General features: G+C 41.9%; 1 protein-coding gene across 5 annotated transcripts in view; it reads right to left on the reverse strand.

The window, feature by feature from the left end:
• INPP5A (inositol polyphosphate-5-phosphatase A) overlaps positions 1 to 22,812 on the reverse strand; it is a 415,177-nt gene that overhangs the window by 269,009 nt on the left and 123,356 nt on the right. For 4 of the 5 annotated variants that reach the window (XM_045024848.1, XM_045024849.1, XM_045024850.1 and 1 more), the window contains exon 3: positions 697 to 797. In XM_045024848.1, coding sequence (XP_044880783.1) covers positions 697 to 797 — 101 coding nt within the window. Of the gene's footprint in view, positions 1 to 696; positions 798 to 16,369; positions 16,504 to 22,812 lie in introns of those variants that run through there. The other variant, XM_045024853.1, reaches the window with a different exon arrangement.

Raw genomic sequence — 22,812 nt, forward strand, 5'->3', positions numbered from 1 at the left:
CAGGTCAACCTAGCTACACTGGTCAGGAGTGTGAATTTTTCACATCTCCATCCATTTAGCTGTGTTGACCTAACTTTTAAGTGCAGACCATGCCTCATGTTAAAGGCCAATTACTTTCAACAGAGGTAATTGGCCTTCAGCAAACTGCAACTACTTTTCATTATTCCTCTTATAGAAGCAACAACCACAAAATGAAGAGCCAGACTCTAGTTACTAAAACAAAAAACAACAACAAAACCAATAACAAAAATGATATTTAATTCTGTAGAGGCTAGCTGAGAAGCGAAAGTATATTAGCAAACTTGAAATTGCTGCATGAAAACAGATGATCCAAGGTCCAGATTTTATTCTCAGATACATAGAGGTTATCAGCACATACCTCAAAAAACAGTAGTATTGTGCTTCTGGGGGAAAAAAAACAAACATGCCACATCTAAGTATGCAGTAAGGAGTACAGAGACTCTTAACTTAAAATGAAACCTTAAATTTGTGCCAGACTTCCCTACAGACTCATAGCTGTATTACAACAAATTAGCGTACCTTCACAAGACTATTGACCCAATTCTATGAAATTAAGTCAATGGGAGTTACGGGCACTCAATACCTTACAAGATAAGATGTTATCCATTAATATTTGTTATACTTCCAAGCATAAATCATATACTAGGATAGAAATGCACCTTTCCAGTTACTTACTTAACAAACTTGTCCACATGAGACATGGAAGCTTCATAGTTTTTTCCACCAAACTCTTGACAATGTAAAGCCATAAAATGTGGCTTGTGTGTATGTACAATCTGAAATAAATGAACATAAGTTACATATATTAGCAAAGTTATATCCACAGGTTGAAATATGGCACATATGAAGTAAGACTAAATATGTAATGTTTAGTTAATAGGATTTCTTTCAGGTAATACCTGTTGGATACAAAGGCAAACAACTGGCAGAATCATCATCAAAATATTGGAAATGATCTTTGTAAATGTATATCTTTAATAGCTTCAGAATACAAGATACAGTAAAACCTCAGAGTTACGAACTGACTGATTAACCACACACCTCATTTGAAACAGGAAATATGCATTCAGACAGCAAAGACAAAATAAAAATGAATAGTGTATAGTACTGGATGAAACGTAAACTGCTGAAATAAAGGGAAAGTTAAAAAAAGATTTTGCAAGGTAAGGAATCTGTTTGTGCTTGTTTCATTTAAATTAAGATGGTTAAAAGCAGTATTTTTCTTCTAGATTGTAAAGTTTCAAAGCTGTATTAAATCAATGTTCAGCTGTAAACTTTTGAAAGAACCACCATAACGTTTTGTTCAGAGTTACAAACATTTCAGAGTTACGAACAACCTCCATTCCAGAGGTGTTCATAGCTCTGAGGTTCTACTGTACTGACTTTAAATATCAAAAAGTTAATATTTACTTTCCAAAAAATATGATTTTGTAGCAGTTGTCCCCAGACAATGCAGACTTACAAGCATATGCATCTTCTCATCCATCTAGCTGCAGCACAGCAGCTATTTTCAATATATGTCTGTCTAGGTGCTTATATGGCCCCAATCACTATAGAACATGAGCACCTTCTAATTGACCAATATAACTGCGCACAGCCCTCAGTGAGTACCAGTTAGGTCTGCAGATTGTAAGCATTCATTTAAAAATTAAGAAAAGTGCATACAGCAGACATGGAAATCTGCATTTTTGCCGACACGTTTAAGATTGAACTTTGAACCTGAATGATCACACTTTTCTCTCGGAAGGCTCAAAAACCAGAAGACACATAATAATATTTTAAAATCCTATCATTTATTTTTAAAATGTCATGATTAAGCCGATCTCATTGCAATTTGGGGCCAGAGTTTTGATTTTTGAATGCATGGATTTGGCAAAACTGGGAGAAATGGGATGATTTTATCTAGATATCCATAGGAGTTTCTATTTGTCAACCAAGCTGAAGAAAAATACAGGAGCAAAGGAGTTGAAATAAAAAAATTCAAGAATGAACAAGTGCTCAAAGTACTGAATTGCAAAGAGAAAATTAACAAAATATATGCTTATTGTTGGTTTGAGTTTTTTATACTCTATTAGTTTTAAAAAAAATATCCAATGCTAGAAATGCAATAGGTTATTAGCCAATACTGAAAAACTAAAGGCTTTGGAAAACATATTAAACAAAGTATTTTTGCTGAGAAAGACTAATAACTGTGAATTCATCCAGATTCAGAACTTACTATCCTATAAAAACTCTTGTGAAGATGGTGGTAAACCAACTTCAGCAATGTGTGACACACAGAAGCTCCTTCAAGCTTCAGACCTGATGATGACATGGCTAATCACAACGGTTGACTATCTCCCTCAGGGAAATAGTCCGAGGACAGATATGCCTCCTAACATGGCTGTCTTACACCATTTTCATCATAAGGTGTTTTTGACAACTGCAGAAGTTGGCAGAGGCACAGCAAATAACCTTACTGTGGTTCTGCTCATTCTTTTCTGCTCCTCCTACCCAAGCGCTCCAAGATGTGGAGGGTTCAAAAAAGAACTAGATTAATTCATGGAGGATAGGTCCATCAATGGCTATTAGCCAGGATTGGCAGGGATGGTGTCTCTAGCCTCTGTTAGAACCTGGGAATGGGTGACAGGGAATGGACCACTTGGTGATTACCTGTTCTGTTCATTCCCTCTGGTTACCTGGCATTGGCCACTGTCGGAGGACAGGATATTGGGCTAGATGGACCTTTGGTCTGACCCGGTATGGCCATTCTTCTGTTCTAATTCTCCAGCCCTAAGTACCACATATACTAATCTGGAATAAAGGAACTCAGTAGTATTCACAAGTTATCTAGAAGCACAGAGACTTCAAAACACGTCTTTTTTATTTTCAGCACCCATTTCTTTTCACTATATATTATGTATATTATTGGAATTTCCTGATAAATATAGATTAGCTATCAGAAATAACCAGTGGTTTAGCAACTTAGTGGTGATCTGTAATCTTGACAAAATTGCATTGCTCTAAATTGGTAACCAGAGGTTTGACCTCCTTGTCCAGCAGCGTGCAAAATGATTAGGATTTGTGAACTGTAAGATTGGGAATCGTGAACTGAATGGTTAAGGCCACACTATTAGCTGAGTCATTTTTGTCAGCTATACTGTGCAAGTAACATTGTGTTTAGCACAATACACAGTACCAACAATGACATTGAACAGAAAACATATTTCTATCACATTTGTAAGATGATACTGCAGTTCCTGCAAAAGCAGGCAATGAAATCAATTGTTTTATAACTACCTAACTCCTAAAAGTTAAACCAACATTTTTAATTTAATATTTTAACCTGTTTTGACTAAAAATATTTTAGTAAAGTTAAAATATACAAAACTACAGGGTTCTAATATGGTCCAGATCACCCTGCCCAGGGGCATAATTTGGAAGAAGGGAATAAAAGGGAAATCTCTGCAAAGATACCCTCACAGAGCTCCTCCCTCTATTGTTACATCAGAGAAGGTAGAATTTGGCTTGCTGCTAAATTTGATAGCTTCCCAGTTCCCAGAGATCTGTGAGAGGCCAGAGGGCCGTCCACGCAGTGGCTATGAACTTTCATATCAGCTCTGGCCTCTGGCATGATGGAAGAGAGACTACAGTCTCAGACCGTAATTTCTTTTTCAGGGCATCTATATGGCTAGAAAGAAGAGGAATTATGTGTCCTCCTCAGCCCCACTCCTGTCCTACCCACTCCTTCCCTCAAGTTGCCAAATCTGCATCCCTGGACCATGAAGGCTCCTCTGCAGGGAATGGGGTAGAGAGGACACAGCAATGTGGCCACAGCTGACCCCTCTTTCCACCAAGCCTCCACGTATAGATTTGGATGCAGGTATGACAGAACAAGTTAGACAAACACCTCTCAGGGATGGTCTAGATAATACTTAGTCCTGCCTTGAGTGCAGGGGACTGGACTAGATGACCTATCAAGGTTCCTTCCAGTCCTATATTTCTAAGATCTGGGCCAGCACATTTATTTGGCATGTCTGAGAACAAAATTTCAGAGCCCCCCTTTCACTTAACCACAATTTCTTCTCCAGTCTACTGCCTTGTCCATTAATCATTTTGTGCATTATTCTACCTACTAAAAAGTCCAAAAACAAATGGTGAATTAGAGGAGCATGTTCTCTACTCACAAAACTTGACTGTTCAGCTGCCTGAAGTTTAAATTCTGAGGGCTGTAATGGCCCCCAAATTCTCTGCCCACTTTCTGTCCTTCTGTAATACCCACCCCTGCCTACCCAGCCTGCCAGTCCCAAGGGAGAAAATGTGCAAACTCCACACTTAGAGCAGAACTACAGATTTTTGGGTGTTTATTTGTTAACCACATATGCTTTCACAAAGGTGGGGAATACAGGAGCCAAAGACAGTAATAGTTAAATTCCAGTAACAGAATACCAACTGCTTTAGATTAGTGCCTCAGATTTCAATTATCTATCATAGAATATTAGGGTTGGAAGGGACCTCAAGAGATCATCTAGTCCAACCCCCTGCTCAAAAGCAGGACCAATCCCCAAATGGCCCCCTCTAGGATTGAACTCACAACCCTGGGTTTAGCAGGCCAATGCTCAAACCACTATCACTCCGTTCCTGCACCTAAAAACTTATAGGTAGAATTGATCTTTTGACCTATTCTAGGTCAGTTACTAAGTAAGAGGTCCCCCCTAAGGGGGACATGGAGGAACATTTTGGGGGGGCGCAACTGGGGGCCATGGGAGGGTAGAGAGGGAGCTCCACCCAGCTCTGCTCCTGGACTCGGCTCCGGCTGCTGGCCCACACCCAGGACTCAGGGGTCCAGATGCTGACCCCATGCCCAGGGCACCGGCTGGCAGCTGAGGCTTCACCGCCACCCCCGGCCCCCTTGTCCCGCCTGCATCCCCCCACACTGGAGACATGGTCCTGCCCCTAACTGCAGCTCCACGGGGAGGGGAGGTGTGGACAAGGGTAAGGGGGAGCATGAGGTAAAATGTTCGGGGACCACTATCCTAAGGGAATGGAAATCTGATTCTTTAAAGGAGAATAGTATCTCACTAGTATAACTATGCTTTCCTTCCAAGTTATTTAATTAATTCACAAAGCAATGAAAGGGAGAAAAGATTGTTAAACAACGGCCTTGGTTTTAAAGCACTATACTATAACTTATGACTAAAATGTAAACATCACCAGTCTGTCTTTCTCATCAGCATAGTCACCTTGAAAGTGATCTGGTTGAATCTGCAATGATCCTGAGAAGAATTTCTTGTAACTAGTCAAGCACACCCATACTAAGCTGTATGTAGGACATTGCACTGATGTAGCATGTTTTTCTTTAAATGGTTTCTATACTTTAATCACATGTTAAAAACACTTGTCCAGGATAGTAGTATACATACGTGAAAAATGAGTAGTTATGGAGTGGAATTCAAGTATGTGATAGAAAGAAATATACTGCTACAATCTATAGATAAAGGGTAGCATTTTCCAATGTGCCAAGTCAATAGGACTTAGGCACCTAAATGATTTTTAAGATCCCACAAAAAATGGGTATTTTTAAAAAAGTTATATGGCCTGATTCTGTTTTTACACCAGTTTAATCTCACTGACTTCAGCAAAGTTGCTCCTAATTTACTCCATTGCAAGTGGTAAGCGATAAATCATATTGAAAGATAAAGAGAGGTAAAATTAAAAGGAAGACTTTGGTCTTGCCTTGTAAACTGATTTTGCGTATGGGAGGCTCTCAGTCTGGAAGAGGCTGTTCCTACTTGTTTCCTATGTGGAAGAGGTGCCCCACTCCTTCCAGATTTCAGCGAGCAAAGGGCATAAAGGGATCACGGAAACATAATTTCTGCAAACGATCTACAATAATTTTACAGCAAACATGTCTAAACTTACATGATTTACTTAGGCAAAACTGTCAGAAGGGTAGAGTGCATGCACCTCATCGCATGTTTTTAAAATCGCACTATGTTTAGAAATAAAATTACATAGCACATGACAAACAAAAAATGCTCAGCTTCTGACTATAAATGTCCTCTGCCTACATTACAATTATGTGTGTTCTTCCCTGCAGCTCTTTTGGTGGCAATCACACTACAAACTGCAATTAAGTTAGCATTTAGCACTAAGTTAAATTTAGTCTTAAAAAAGATATACGAGTCTTAAATTAGCTATTATCATGAATTTGATGTAAAATTAAGTTCTTGGACATGGCTTTGAGCTTTTAAGGATTCGCACCCTCCAACCTGATGTCTCTGTCGGTGGTTTATTCTACAAAATCCACTGTCTGTTTGATCTTTCTCAAATTTAGTGATAACTCTCACATTTGGATAAGCAGAGTATTGACAATTAAAATCCCAGCACAGAAACAGTTTATAAAAAAATTCCAGAGTAGGGTTGACAAGTTTCTAGTTACACAAATCCGAACACCCTTGCCCTGCCCCGCCCCCACTCACTCCACCCTCACTCACTTTCACTGGGCTAGGGCAGGGGGTTGGAGTGCCGAAGGGTGTGCAGGCTCCGGGCTGGGTAGGGGTTTGGGGTGCAGGCTCTGGGAAGGAGTTTGGATGCAGGAGGGGGCTCAATGCTGGGGTAGGGGGTGCGGGAGGGAGGGAGGGAGGGAGTTCCGATCTGGGGCAGGGGGTTGGGGTGCAGATGGGAATACGGGGTCTGGGATGGAGTTAAGGTGAGGGAGGGGGTTCTGACCTGAGGCAGGCAGTTTGGGGTATGGGTTCCAGCCACGTGGCGCTTAACTCAGACGGCTCCCAGTCGGCAGTGGAGTGGGGCTAAGACAGGCTTCCTACCTGCTCTGGCTCTGTGCTGCTCCCAGAAGCAGACAGTATGTCTGGCCCCTGGTGGAGGCACGGGCAGCAGGTACTGCCCCTGCAGCTCCCATTGGCTGCAGTTCCCGGCCAATGGGAGCTGTGCAGCCAGAGCTGGGGGCGAGGGCAGCACACAGAGCTTCCCTGATTGCCTTTGTGCCTGGGGCCAGACATGCCGGCCACTTCCGGGAAGCTGCAGAGAGCCAGGGCAGGTAGGGAGCCTGCCTTCGCCCCGCTGCACCACCAACCAGACTTTTAATGGCCAGGTCAGTGGTGCTGACTAGAGCCTCCATGGTCCCTTTTCAACTGGGCGTTCCGGTCAAAAACCAGATGCCTGGCAACCCTATTCCAGAGCAAAAATAATTCTGCTACTCTTAACTGTCATAGTTAGCCTAAATAAAAAGTAGTCAGATTTAATATTGCTGTGCTTCATTATTTTGTATATTAGGTATGCTGTTTAATGCACTACATTTTAAAAAATTGCAAGGAAAATGTAATGCTTCATTAATATTTGAATTAGATAAAGCAATAAAGTTCCTGCACCAAGTCAAAATGCAGCACCTGGAAATTTACTTGTTTTAGATAAACACTCCCAAATAATATGGCTTATATTTTTTGTCTTTATGGCCTTTGTTCAAACTGAACATATCCAGTGCTACTAAAACATTGTCTATTGAACAATAAAAGGTTTTTCTGATGGAGAGCACGCTGGACCTGGTGTTTTGGGTACATGTTAAAATCTGTCTACACAACCTGCATTTATGGTCTGTCTTTTGTGTAATAATTTTAAATCGATTGATGGACAAATCTAAGAAAACCACAGAGTTAAATTAAAGGTTTTTTTAGAAAAACAGTTAAAATATAAAGTTATTTTACATGTTCTTGTGCACACAGACTGATTGCATAGCATATTTAGAATTCTGAATACACATTATTTATTATTTCTATTTCAGTAGCATCCAAAGATCCTAGTAGGTGCTGAGACCATTTTGTTAGGTGTTGTATAAACACAGAGCAAGAGAATGACTTGGCTTCATAGAGCGTACTATCTTACTAAAAGTCAGAGTGAATAAATGAATAGTCCTCTCTGCATCCTGGGCACCAGGGAGCTGGGGGCTCTCCACCTGAGACTCCATGCTCCCTGCTGCTCTAATGCTGCTGATTCACAGTGAGACTTGGCAGTTTTCATAGCCCACTCTCTTAGAAGAAAGAGAGGCTCTTGTCCCACACAGGTAGTTAGGGGGAGTAGAAATGTCCAGGGGATGGATAGGCTTACTATTAAAATGTCTAATTTCAACAGATCACAATGAAGGATCACATAATATGCAGGTTTTCTTTTTTTCCCACACTTACTCCTGTTGCTGAAATCCTACAAACCTGATTTCACAAGGGACTGAAAATAAACAGTTGCAGTTACACTTCCAAATATGTTCCAAAAGTCTTAAAATCTGTTTTTTTACTTTACCAAAGTACTAAGGAAAAATACATATCTATGAAGAGAAACACTTGATCTGAGGACAGAAAACAAAAGCCTTTATTTCTGATTGTGACAACTAAGTTTCCTTGCTATAAATCTGGATCAGAGGTGATGCCCTAAATTTAAACTGAATTTAACATACACTATCTTGTCCACAGACAAAAGAGAAATTGAAATCCCAACCAACTTTCAGTATATTGCTTTCCACTATACCAATATACCTCAATAGCATGAATGGAATTCCTATACAAAATGTAGGGCAGTGAATCAGCTCTACAGCTGAACAAGTCAGTCATTCTGGGAAATGTTGCTGCCTGGGTTCCCTCCCAACTCTGATCTGTGGGATACAGATGTGGGGACCCACATGAAGGACCCCCTAAGCTTATTTCTATCAGCTTAGGTTAAAAACTTCCCCAAGGCACAAATCCTTTCCTTGTCCTTGGACAATATTGCTGCCACCACCAAGTGATTTAAACAAACATCCAGGGAGGGGCCACTTGGAGCCCTATCCCCCCAAAAATATCCCCCAAGCCCTTTCACCCCCTTTCCTGGGGAGGTTTGAGGATAATATACCAACCAATAGGTTAACAAAGTGAGCACAGATCAAACCCCTGGATTTTTAGGACACTAAAAATCAATCAACAAAGAGTCCTGTGGCACCTTATAGACTAACAGACGTATTGGAGCATAAGCTTTTGTTCATGCGTCTGACGAAGTGGGTATTCACCCATGAAAGCTTAAGCTCCAATACGTCTGTTAGTCTATATGGTGCCACAGGACTCTGTTGCTTTTTACAGATCCAGACTAACATGGCTACCCCTCTGATACTAAAAACCAATCAGGTTCTTAAAAGAACAACTTTATTATAAAGAAAAAAGTAAAAGAAGCACCTCTGTAAAATCAGGATGGAAGGTAATTTTACAGGGTAATAAAAAGATTTAAAAACACAGAGGATTCCCCTCTAGACTCAACTTCAAAGTTACAAAAACAGGAATAAACCTCCCTCTTAGCATAGGTAAAATTCACGAGCTAAAATAAAAGATAATCTAACGCATTTCCTTGCTATTACTTACAATTTCTGTAATCTTAGATGTATCATTTCAATAGGAGCTGGGTTACCTCCTTGGTCTCTCTCTCTCTCTCTCTCTCTCTCTCTCTCTAACCAGAGAAAACAAAAGAAAGAGAGCCCAAACAAAACCTCACCCCCTCCCCCAATTTGAAAGTATCTTCTTTCCTTATTGGTCCTTTTGGTCAGGTGCCAACCAGGTTATTTGAGCTTCTTAACCCCTTACAGGTAAAGGAGGGATTTTATGCTACCCTTATCTGTATGTTTATGACAGTGGCATTAACATCTCTTCTAAAAGAATTCATTACAGAAAAGTGCTAGTCAGAGGCTAATAAAAAAAAATGAGGAGTCCTTGTGGCACCTTAGAGACCAACAAATTTATTTGGGCATAAGTTTTGGTTCTAGCCCACGAAAGCTTATGCACAAATAAATTTGTTAGTCTCTAAGGTGCCACAAGGACTCCTCATTGCTTTTGCTGAAACAGACTAACACAGCTACCACCCTGAAGCCAGATACTAATGAGTTAATCAATAAGCAGATTTTTATCAGCAACAGACAGTATGTCACTTCCAAGTGATATCATTAATGACAGTATTTTAATCTGCCCTCAAGCCATGAGCAGCAGGTCAAGATCCATTCATCGTTCATCTAAGTGCTGAAGGCAGTCAACCCATTAAAGGAACAGCCAATATCAATCAAACCACCAGTAAGAGCCAAGCAGAGCAGATATTAGCAGAGCCGGTGGGCTCAGCAATGCTTAAGGCACAAAACTAAGTAGTGCTAGGAGTTTTAAAATACAACAGTCTACACACACTAGTACTGCATGTTATTAATAGGCCACCAGAGGAACATAAAATAAAATAAAATTAGTTCCAATCTAAGTTAGAATTAACTCAGCAAAGGAGGGTAACACAGAAAGGGAATAACAAATGTTCTCTCCCATACATGATGTTTTATTCAGAGCTCACTACACTTCATTCAGACTACAAATTGTGAGTTAGCTGTGTAACAATCATGCATTAAAAGATCGTGTTAATGAATGCTATAGATCAGTATAGCAATTATATTAATTATATAGCAATTAACAATATATATGGCCCAATAATCCCTGTACCTGTACTGGTAATAGCTTATTATCTTAGCAAAAGACATCTCAAAGACCTATTATGAACTCAGACTGGTACACACCAGGAGTATCTTCACTGAACTCAATGGAAATTTAATGGTGTAAAGCTGGTGTAAATGAGATCAGAATCAGGACCCCAGTTTCTGAAATAGGCGTAGTTGAGCATAATGTTCCATCACAAAAATCTTTTTATAAATGATTAGTGCTGATCCAAATTCTCTGCATAAAAAGTTGTAAAATTTTCTGTAAGAGTATGTCACTTTTCACAAATTTTTATTGGAAAATTTCAGCATTGTCAAAATATTTCATTTTGATGTGTGTTTTGTTTCAGTTTTTGGAAACCAAATAGTTTTAGTTTTCCCCTTCAGTTTTGGTATTTGACCCCCACACTACTTTTTCCTCAAACAAAACAAAAACTAAAACAACCTCCTGCCAGCTCTTCCCCCAGCTGGAAAATGGAAGGTTAAGGGAGGAAAAAGTGTGAGAAAGTGGGGAAAATCCATTTTTCATACCTTTTTCCTGTTTTCCCAACTTCTTCCAGCTAGAAAAAACAGCCAGAAAGTAGGTCTTCCCTCCACTTTATTTATTTATTTATTTTCGTAAACAAGCTTTCTCCTTTACCCTTTCATAGAACTTGTGTTCTCAGTTAAGGCAACAAGTCTGTCACAGATTCCGTGATTTTTTGTGACCTCTGCAACCTCAGGGCCTCAGCTGTCAGCCCCCCACAATGGGTGTCGGGGCTCAGGCTATCAACTCCCTCTTCCCCGCCCCTCCCCCGGGTGTTTGGCAGGACTTGGGCTGTCAGTCCCTCTCTCGGATGGCGGGGTGATCCCCAGGACTCAGGTTGTGAGCCCTAGGCAGTAGGGCTTGGGCTGCCAGCCTGGGCATCATGGAGCTCAGGCTTCCATCAATTCTTGTTCATTACCCATGACCTGTCCATGACATTTACTACATATAAACATGACAAAAATCTCAGCCTTATTCCCTGTCCATTAGCCTAGTAGCTGGTTACCCTCCATGCAGGACCCCGTGTACTCTGCTGCACAAATGGGACCAAATTTCACAGCAAGCAGAATGGTGTCCCTAGTCTCTGTTTGCCAGAAGCAGGGAATGGGCGACAAGGGATGGATCACTTGATGATTTCCTGCTCTGTTCAATCCCTCTGAAGCACCTGGCATTGGCCACAGTTGGAAGACAGGATATTGGGCTAGATGGACCTTTGGTCTGACCCAGTATGGCCATTCTTATGTTCTAAACAATCTTAAATTCTACCTCAGTAACTCTTGGCATTGTGAAATACTCTTAATTCACGTCCCTCCACCCTTCTCACAAACATCCTGCTACGGCACATGGTTGAAAGTAGTCATTGACAAAATTCATCATCTAAAAAATTTTTGTTACGATGAGTGTACTTCAACCTACACATATATTGTGGTGGTATGCATATCATGTTAAAGACAGAAGTGTCACTTATATGTTCTTTTTTACCATAGTAGCTGAGAACGTCACTGTTATTAGTGTATTAACTCTCACAACATCTCAGACAGGAAAATCTTTTATCCCCATTTTACCGATGAGAAATTAAGGCACAGAGAGGCTAAGTGATTTGCATAAGATCACACAGGGAGTCTGTGGCAGGGCAGGGACTTGAACCTGAGTCTCCCAATAACTGTCTAGTGCCCTAAGCAAGTTATTTGGGAAATCCCCAAAATCTTTTCTGACATTATGTATTATCTCACTGTACACAACACACAGATTCAAATATGTATTATACAACGCACAAATATGGGGCTTTAATTGTATTACGATCTGTAACATACACAATACGGTTGCCCCTCAAAACTGAGACTTTTTCAATTAGTAAGAAAAAATAGTAATTAGTTTTACTGCAGCCTTTAACATTTTAAAATGTGTACAATTTATTTTATATAATATTACCTATTTTTCACAGATAGTCTTAAAGCATTTAAACCATTACAATTTCAATTGGCCCCTAGAAGTTTTTTTTATATGCATTTCCACACTTGATTTTTTGACAAAAAGCAGTAGTCTAAAAGAGGGTGCGTCACCTCTTTGACAAGGCTATTTTCCCAGTCTTCCTAAGCAAGGTGTAGGACTGCAAATATAATAAGGAATTCTGGCAATCATTCTGTTGTTCAATATACTGTAATGGCTTATTTCTGGGGAACAGACTGTGTAATTCATTGCCTGATATACCGTCCATCTTCACAAGTTAGGAAATAGGCAATATTAAAAACTAAAATGTATTGTGATTACTTTTAAATTTTGAAAACAATCTATGTACAGTAACTCCTCACTTAACGTCCTCCCACTTAATGTTGTTTCGAAGTTACATCGCTGCTCCATTAGGGAACATACTCGTTTAAAGTTGTGCAATGCTCCCTTATAACGTTGTTTGACTTTACAAGGGAACATTGCACAAGTTCCTCTTCTCTGCCTCCTCCCCCTCCCTTCCTCCCTCCCTCCCAGTGCTTCCCCCGCCACCAAACAGCTGTTTGGTGGCGCTTAGGACTTTCTGGGAGGGAGGGAGCAAGCAAGCAAGCGGGGAAGCTGCCTGCCCCCGGCAGGCAGGGCCACCCGGAATGCAGGGGCTTTAGGGACTGCAGGGCCCCGGGGCCCCGGCCTGCAGCTCTAAAGCCCCTTTCAGAATGAGTCCCTGTGACCATGAGCCGGAGGACTCAGGTAGAGCAGGGGCAGCCGCACAGCCAGTGGCTGGAGAGAAGTGGCCACTTCTCTCCAGCCAGTTTTGAAGGGGAAAGCGCCGCTTCTTTCCAGCCACTGGCTGTGCAGCTGCCCCTGCTCCTCCTGATTCTGAAAGATGCTTTAGAGCTGGAGGCCAGGGCCCCAGGGGCCCCCTTAGCCCAGGACCCTGCAGCCCCTAAGTTCTGGGTGGCCCTGCCTGCGGGGGGGGGGGGGGCGCTCCCAGAATCACGGCCATGGGGGCGGTGCCACGCTGCGCAGAGCCACCTGCACATCCCCTGCACCAAACAGGAGCTGCCCCAGGTAAGTGCTCTGCACCTCATGCCTGCCCCAGCCCTGAGCCTCCTCCTGCACCCCCCACCCTGAGCGCCCTCCCACACCCTAACTCCCTCTCAGACCTCGCACCCCACCCTGAGCCCCCTCCTACACCCTAACTCCCCCCCAGACCCTGCACCCCCAGCCCTGAGCCCCAGGGGTAAGCTGGGGCACCTCCCCACCACCGTACAATATTGTACAGTATATAGGATCTTTTATCTGCCCCAAAAACATTTCCTTGGAACCTAACCCCCCACATTTACATTAAATCTTATGGGAAAATTGGATTAGTTTAACATCGTTTCACTTGAAGTTGCATTTTTCAGGAACATAACTCAACATTACGTGAGGCGTTACTGTACCATACACTAACATATAGTCAGAACAAGCAATAAGAAAAAAAGGAGTTACTTATATTTGGCCCAATCCCCAAAATATGAAAGTCTTGCACAATCTTGTAATATCAAATCCCATTTGCTTTGCCTAACAAGCAAGCTCTCTGACATCTCATGTGGGTAAAGTGAACATGATTTGGTCCTAAGATTACTAGTCTCAGTTTCAGGGAACTGAGTATATTAACAATATGGGTATAAATACCATTTCAAGCAATGATTCAGCAAATTCAGGGTGATTTAAATGCAACTCGCTGTGAGTAGTCACAAATTTAAAAGGGGAAATGGCGACATGGTTTTGAGAAGCATGTTTCTCTGACACCTCTCCCCTTCACTGGACTCATAAACACATATTTTAAAAAATTCAAGGCTCTTTATTTAGAAATTATAATGATATGTCGTTTAAATTATTGTCTGTTAGAAATGGCATGCCAAGTCACAGCTTGTTGCTGTATCATAACAGCACCAAAGAGACTATGTGGGCAACACATTTTCTTACTACTATATACACAGGATACCACAAGTTTCCATGATGTCACTAACAGGGCTGGCTGCAGGCCCATGTATGATAAAAGAGCAGTTTTTTTTCCTATTCAGCCAGCTAGGCTGCCCTCAAGTCTTTTCCACTTGAACTGAAGTCACTGAACCAAATAAATCTTTAGTGAAGATATACCTTAGAGAAAATCCAAGAACACCTAGGTTCCGGTACATTTATACAGTATGTTTTCGTCTTCACTTGGGGAATTTGGAGATCAATTCAAAAGGTCTATCTGAAAAAAGCCCAGTTTTAAACATTTAAGGCTTGTTCATCTTTGCAATTAAACCCTCCCATTAAAGTCTTCCTTTGAAAGTAAACAAATAGGATTAGATCTACTGTAATTTTATTAAAGAAGGAACTTTCTGAGATGCTGTTTTTGTCTTTCCCCCCAAAATTAAATGCACATGCTGTGCTGCACAGAAGAGAAACTAATTGCACATGTGACAATGTTAACTTGACCTCTAGCTTTTAGGCAAGCACTTTTATTTTGCTTTGTAATACAAATAAAAGTTCTAATTAGTTTCAAACATATTAAGCAATATGGTCACCTGCTAGATGGATCAGAAAACATTCTAATTCTAAAGATTTTATTTCTTTTATGCTGACAAGTTCTGCCATACCCTTGATTACCAAGAAATTTTCTAAAACTACTACACATTTCCAAGAGGTCATTTTGTCAGTACTGATCCAGTGCAGATGGAGAAAGTCCACGTCTGATTAACAAAAAGCATTTCTTCCAGACACGTGGGGGCTACCCATATAACAGAGTTGCTCAGTTGTGCTTCTGGAGCTTACCACATTCCTCCTATTTTTCTCTTGCTCATACCTTTTAAGTCTGCAAAATCGGAATGCTGGACATTTTGTACATGTGATGAAATATCCCAATTTGCATATCAATAAATACTCATTTCCCCATTTACATACTTCTGAGGTTATCAAATTGTTCAAGTTTCTTGCTCCTCTTCCACATCAAATCTATTATTTCTCCCCTTCCTTCTGACTTGGCTCTCCCTTAAGTTTGCCACACACATCTTCCTCCCTGCTCCCAGTTCCCTACATAAGGTGACAAATAGCAAGTGTGAAAAATAGTGACACTTTTTTTTTTTGGAGGCGGGGGAGAGAAGGGAGAATAGTTGCATATATAAGACAAAGCCCCTAATATTGGTACATCTGTTCACTCTGTGCCTACCTCACCTCTTTACATTTTCCCCTCCCCCACCATTTCTCCCCTCTGCTCATGTTCCACTATCTCTAGCTCCCCACTTTCCTTCTCTGGAGTTTGCCCCAACTCTTCGGTTCTCCCACTGGAATTTCACCGCCTCTCTGGTTTAGCTCCCACTACATTCCCCTCCTCCATTACGTCTGGTTCTGCAGATTCCCTTCCTTTGAGTTTCCTCATCCATGCACTGTCAAGCTTAAAACCTGCCTAGAGCATAATCCCCAACATGTCCTCCGCCAGAGACATGGCTAAAGCAATGTTCTACAGCAGTGTTTTTCAAACTGTTCACCTTATTAGGATCTCACTGAATTATGCCTCATTATCAGAACATCTCTATTTTATTTACTTTTCCACCCTGACTGCATGTTCCATTCTATGAAACGTGTGGTATAACATGTACCGGCTTGCAAGAAAATTTTCAAAAGTATCTTTATCTCTATAGATTCTGTTCAGCTGTGTGAACTGCATTCTCTTTAAACACTAAAAACTAGAGTTAATCTTGTGATCCTTGAGACCGCCTGCGACTGTACGTCATTACATGTCTACATCACTGCTTTCTAATGAATGAACAATTATGCAATACACTTTAGCAGAACGTCATGTTAAACATCCCAGACAGAAGTAAAAAATATTGCACAGTTGTAAGTAACAAAACCTGGACAATCACCAGTGCCGCTGCCTATGGTACTACCGAGGCTAAATGGGTTGCTGTGCTGCATCAAATGACTGCAGTCTCTTACAATGCACTGACTTCGCTTCACACACAGCTCAGTTAGGTGGTACAGTCTTACTGAATGATTGACTGCCATGAAAATATTGTGTCATGCGCAATAGTTTCAGAACACCCTTTCAGAATACACTCGGTGACATCATAATTATCCCACTCGTATGACCTAGTTCAACACTTCACAGTTAGAAGACACTGCAGAATAAGTTGTTATACAAGACAGTATAAAATATAGAAACTAGATTAACACAAGTCCTAGACTGAGCTGTAGTATCAGCTGAGATGCCAAGATGGCCCATCATGTATAACAGGTGGTCTCAAACCTCGCCAGGGTATCAACTACATATTTATGGAAAATGTATTTTGTAGACAAACTCCCAATCCATCTGTGACCAGGCAAACCACCACCATTCACAACTGCACAACACTCCTGTGGCAGCTACAGGAATTGCTTACATGGGAAAGTAATAGGCAAGCAGGGACGGCTCTATGTTTTTTGCTGCCCCAAGCATGGCAGTCAGGCAGCGTTCGGTGGCGTTTCTGCAGGAGGTCTGCCACAGTCATGCGGCTTTGGCGGCAGTTCTGTGGGAGGTCCGCCAGTCCCGTGCCTTCAGCGTACCCACTGCCGAATTACCGCCGAAAACGCGGGACCGGCGAACCTCCCGCAGAAACCCCGCCCTCACAGTGACCGGCAGGCCACCCCCGCGGCTTGCCACTCCAGGCATGCGCTTGCTGCGCTGGTGCCTGGAGCCGCCCCTGTAGGCAAGTATGCAAGTGCATCTGTCTTTAATGCAACATGTGGTGTTCTTTTTTTAAAAAGTTCTCTCTCCTTTCACTTCCTCTTCCATCTGTTGTGGCCCTTTCTGTCTCTCCTACCACTCCCCTGCTCATATATTTCTGGCTCATGCGCCTCTTCTCTGCTTGCAGATGCTTCCCTGTAGCTTGGTTCTCTTCTCCCCCATATATGATGTCCAATCGTCTGGTCTTCTTTTCCGTTGGATATATTAACCGTTACCTCAATTCCCTTCTTCCCCATACATTTCTCTACCCTGATGGCCCCTGTTCCCTCTTTTCAGTGCAGAAACAGTCCCTTATATAAGCAGCTATGCTTACTTCTCATAATTTCCAGATGCTTTTAGAGGCCTTCAGGCTCTTCTGTGCAATAAAGAGACTGAGCACTCATAGAAGCAGCTGAAAACAAAAAGAAGTGAGAAGGCAACTCTCTACAGACTTGCAACAAGAGTTCTGCTAAATCAGATTTTGTGAACTACTAATCTATGCCAATTTGCTTCTTGTGATATCACTATGATGCAGGGGCAGCAGGTTTGTATACTTTTTGGTGGTGCCCAGAATGGGTGCAAGTCCTGCCCACCCCCACACCTGCCTAAGGCTCTGGGAGGGAGTATAGGTGCGGGCTCTGGGCTGGGGTGGTATAGGAGGGTGCAGGCTCTGGGAGGGAGTTTGGATGCAGGAGGAGGTTTGGGGTGCAGAGTGTTGGAGTGCAGGAAGGGGTGAGGACTCAGAGAGAGTTCGGGTGCAGGCTCTGGGCTGGGGCAGTAGGTTGGGGTGCAGGAGGGGATGCGGGGGACAGGCTCTGGGAGGAGTTGGGATGCAGGCTCTGGGTTGGAGTTCAAGAGAGGGTGAGGGGTATGGTGCCTACCTCGGGCGGCTCCCAAAATGGACCCGCACACCCCTCAAGCAGCGGCTCCTAGGCGGGGCGGCCAGCAGGTCTCCGTGCGCTGCTGCCCCCACAGTTCCCATTGACTGCAGTTCCCGGCCAATGGGAGCTGCGGAGTTGGCGCTCGGGGCAGGGGCAGTGCGCAGAAACACACACACACACACACACCCCAGGGCCACAGGGACATGCCAGCCAAGGGCCTCTGGGCCCTTTTAAATCACCTGGGGGCAGCAGACAGGGCTGGGAGATGCTCTCGGGGAGCTGGGACAGACTCGGCCCTGAACATTGGTGGAGGCGGCCACCGGGCCCTGAATATTCCTGGAGCACGGGCACCACGGGCCCATATAACTCGCTACCCCTGCTATGATGCACTGCTTTAGGAAAGTTAGTATTTCACGATGTAAGCCCTGCTTTTTAAAAGCCATGCAGCATTGCTATTTAATTGAACTGATTGTGTTACTCACTTTTTCATCTCATCCATAATTTTTTTCTATAAAACTTTTGAAGGAGATATTGAATGCAATACTCCAGTAAAAGTAACATTAAATACTGAAAATCCCCATACCTAATAAGCAAGCAATTGTGATAGTACCTATCAGAACCTCTAATGCACAAGTACTGCAATTGTGAGAACCAGAGGTTTAACTTACGAAGAGTTGTCTAGACTCAGAGGTGGATCCACAGATTCACCTAGATTCTCAATGGTTCTGCCACAAATTGTTTATGGAGGAAAATGATTCAATATTTTTTATTAATTTTAATAAAAGTTATAAACATGCAAGAATAAAAATACAAAAACTGATCACTAAAGCTAAATAATATCAGTTAAATGAGTTAGCTGCAAAATTGGTGTAAAATCATCAGTTCAGTCAAATTAACATACTAAGTAATCATTTCTTAATTCTACAAGAGGAAGTTAAAGAAGGCAGCTTGCAGTTTAGCTTTAAAATGGGATTAGATGAAAGTATAGCGTGGAACATCTTGTGTGCAGCTGCAGGGTCCACACGGACACTTAGTATGGGGTGATTTATACACAAAATAAGTGTTCAGGTAGACAAGCCCTTAGGGTTAGCTTTAGGGAATATTCTTCCGCACCTCCCTCTTATGGCATAACCAGGATCTCATATACACCTATTTCTCTCATAGTAACATTCACAGGGTAATTGCTTGCTCTACTTCACAAGCTATAGTCACAAGCTACAGTCACAGTCACAAACTACACCTAAGATTTCTCTATGAACTAGGAATCTGTGCTTTTTCATACACACAAATTTGTCTTTGTGCCAAGCAGTTAATATTTACAAGCAGATGAGTTGTAATTCACAAATGAGGTGGACTGAAAGGAAAATGCATGGAACACTCTGGGAACTGGAATCAGGAGGATTCACATAGCTCTGGCTGGAAATGCTATTTTAGTATTAAAGGCAAACTACTATCAGCTATTGGAAAATACTAAGATACCAATCTTCACTGTATCAAGATACCAACTGTGACCTCAAAAAACCTAACCACAACTAGAAACAGAAAAATACAGCATAAGAAACATGTAGGAAAATTTCTTACATAGTCATATTATTAAAGTATTAACAGCATTTTCAAAATACAAGAAAGCATATGTTCTTTCACTAGATCGCAGGAGCAAATCTTTCAGTTAACTAAATGCTTCAGACTTTACATAAGATATCAGTGAAAACAGCAAATCAAATACTTTATAATGCCATGAAAGGACCACAGTCTTAAATTATTTCACTGAGTCATCAAAATGTTTTCCAAGCAGGCTTGGCAAATATCACACTTGTTTCATTAACGTTTTAATATAATCATAAGAGAAGTAGTAACTGTGCAAACTAAGTTGTAGAACTCCTACCAAAAACAAAGTAAAAGTAAATGGGGTGAATTCTGTATATGATTATACTCTCTACAACCACATTGCAAACCATAGGATTAAAGATTGTAGAGCCAGAAATATGTCCGTCTATAAAAGCACCACACATACATATTTCTAGTTTCCTATTGCTACTAATTGTTATTTTTATTTTGCTCTATTGCTATAATTTTGGTGGCTTCCTTTCTAAGAAAAAGAAGGGGAAAAAACACAGCAATGAAGAGACAATTTAATTTATTTTGGCAGTCCCAAGAACCACAAAAAAAATAAATCAGAGTATGCTTAAAATAGCAAAGCAAAGAACAGCCACAAAGCTGTGCGTCTTCCAATTTTAAACTTAACAGGGAAACTCTACAAAGCTATTTTCTCAGAGAGTAGTCAATTAATTTAGTGTCCTGTCTTCCCTCTTCTCCCTCTGTCTGCACACTTAGTGCAAAAACATCTCTATGTACAAAGGAGAGAGCTATGACACATCAACCCCATGTACTTTTCTCTCGATTGTACCATTCCAGTGCAAAAACACGAAAGCTGGCTTACAAAGCACAGCCTGTTAATCCCCTTCCTTTAAAAAGGTCCCAAACAGATGAGATACAGTCCCAAGAGAACAGAGTGTGGCCTCTCTCTCTTTTTCCCTCAGCCAACAAGCCTCCACCTCCACCCCAAACAAATTCTCTCTGGTCAAAGGTAGGTCCTTGGGCTTTCAAGTCTATACCTTCTAGTGGAACCCAGCTGCTTACAAGCAAGACCACCTATGGCCATCCACCTCTAAAGCAGCAGACCTCACCACTGTCTCACCTGCTTTAAAGGATGCCCAGAAATAATGCCAGCACAGATCTCAAACAGTGTGGATTAGATTTTTAAGTTCCTGATGTTTTTCTTTGAGGAAAAAAAGCAACCAGACCAGAGGCCTTTTTCCATAGTTCCACCTGCTTTGGACCTTGAGTTGCAGCCACCAATTGGGAAATGCTTCATCTATTAGAATTTAGCACTGCAACTCAGGATTCTGGGGTCCATTCTGACTTCCCTATAACCATGGGCACTCTATAACCAAGTGCTAACCATTTGCACAGGAGGGGGTGTGGCACTGTGAATGAAAGAAAGCATACAGTCAAATAAAGTAAAACTTTTAATTAAATTCAACTGTACCACAGAATCTCTTTGGATAGAAATGCCATACTTGAACAATAAGAGTATAGCAGATGGAATATAACTCTGACCACCTAATTAGGATGGTGACAGAGATCATAAAATGTTCAGGGAGATTACAGAGACTACAAAGGCAGAAAATACAGTAATAATGGAGGATTATAACTATCCTTGTATTGACTGGGTATATGTCACCTCAGGAAGGGATCCAGAGATGAAATTTCTGGACATACTAAATGACTGTTTTTTAGAGCAGCTTCTCATGGAAACCCACAAGGAGAGAGGCAATTCTTAATTTATTCCTAAATGATACAGGATCTGGCCCAAGAGGTGAATATAGCTGAACTCTGGAATAGTGATCATAATGTAATTAAGTTTAACATCCTTACAGGAGGAAAAATGCCAAAGAAACCCACCACAGTGGCACTTATCTTCAAAAAGAGGAACTACACAAAAATGAGGAAGCTAGTTAAATAGAAACTGAAAGGAACAGTCACAAAGGTGAAATGCTTGCAAGCTGCATGGACACTCTTTAATAGAGTCCTCATAATAGAGGCTCAAACTAAATGTATATCCCAATTAAAATGCCGCCATGGCTAAAGAGCAGGTTGTTAGAAGCAAAAAGGCATCCTATAAAGACTGGAAGGCAAATTCCTACTGAGGAAAAAGGGAAAGTGCATAAATTCTGACAAGTCACATTTAAGAGTATAATAAGGCAGAGGAAGAAAGAATTTGAAGCGCAACTAGCTAAATACACAAAAACTAAGAGCAAATATGTTTTAAGTACATCAAAAGCAGGAAACCTGCCAAACAGGAAATGGGGCCACTGGACAGTGCAAGGGAGTTTAGAGGGGAAGCGTTTGAGGGGGAGAAGCTAGATACACTTACCATTCCTTAAAGCTAAAAACCACCCCCCGATAAAAACAAAACAACAACAAAGGAACGAGCTGCAGGAGTAAAAGGAGAATGCAGGCAGAAGTCCAGCAGCAGAGTGGGGGCTACCCAGTTTACTGCTCCCAATGCAGCATGTGTGATTACCTATGGGCAGGTGACATTTGTGTACATTTTCAGTGCAAGGAGCTCCTGGCCCTTAGACTCCGTATACAGGGTTTGGAGACCAGACTGGAGGAGCTAAGGGAAACAGAGAGGTGCACAGATGAGACTTTCCAGGGCACAGTAGAATGGTCCCACCCCCCCAGTCTGACAGCATCTGTGCTTTGAGGAGGAAGAAAGTCCCAGGGAAGGAAAACATCCAACTGGAGCAGAGGGAAATGATCCCATAGTTAGGACCCTCCTTCCAGAGGATGTTGTGGTATCCTCTTGCCTCTCCGGATACCTCTCCGAGGGAGGGAACTCCAGTTATTAGGAAGAGACAGGTATTAGTATTGGGTGATTCAATCATTAGAAACGTAGATAGCTGGGTTTGTGATGACTGTGAGAACCGCATTGTGACTTGCCTGCCTGGTGCGAAGGTTGCAGACATCTCAAGACATCTAGATAGACTTATACGTAGTGCTGGGGAGGAGCTGGTGGTCGTGGTACATGTAGATACCAATGACATAGGGAAGGACAAGAGAGAGGTCCACGAGGCCAAATTTAGGCTGCTAATTAATATATTGAAGTCCAGGATCTGTATGGTAGCCAGGGCCGGCTCCAGACCCCAGCGCGGCAAGC

This window comes from Mauremys mutica, chromosome 7 (genome assembly GCF_020497125.1).
Source record: "Mauremys mutica isolate MM-2020 ecotype Southern chromosome 7, ASM2049712v1, whole genome shotgun sequence".
NCBI lineage: Eukaryota > Metazoa > Chordata > Testudines > Geoemydidae > Mauremys > Mauremys mutica.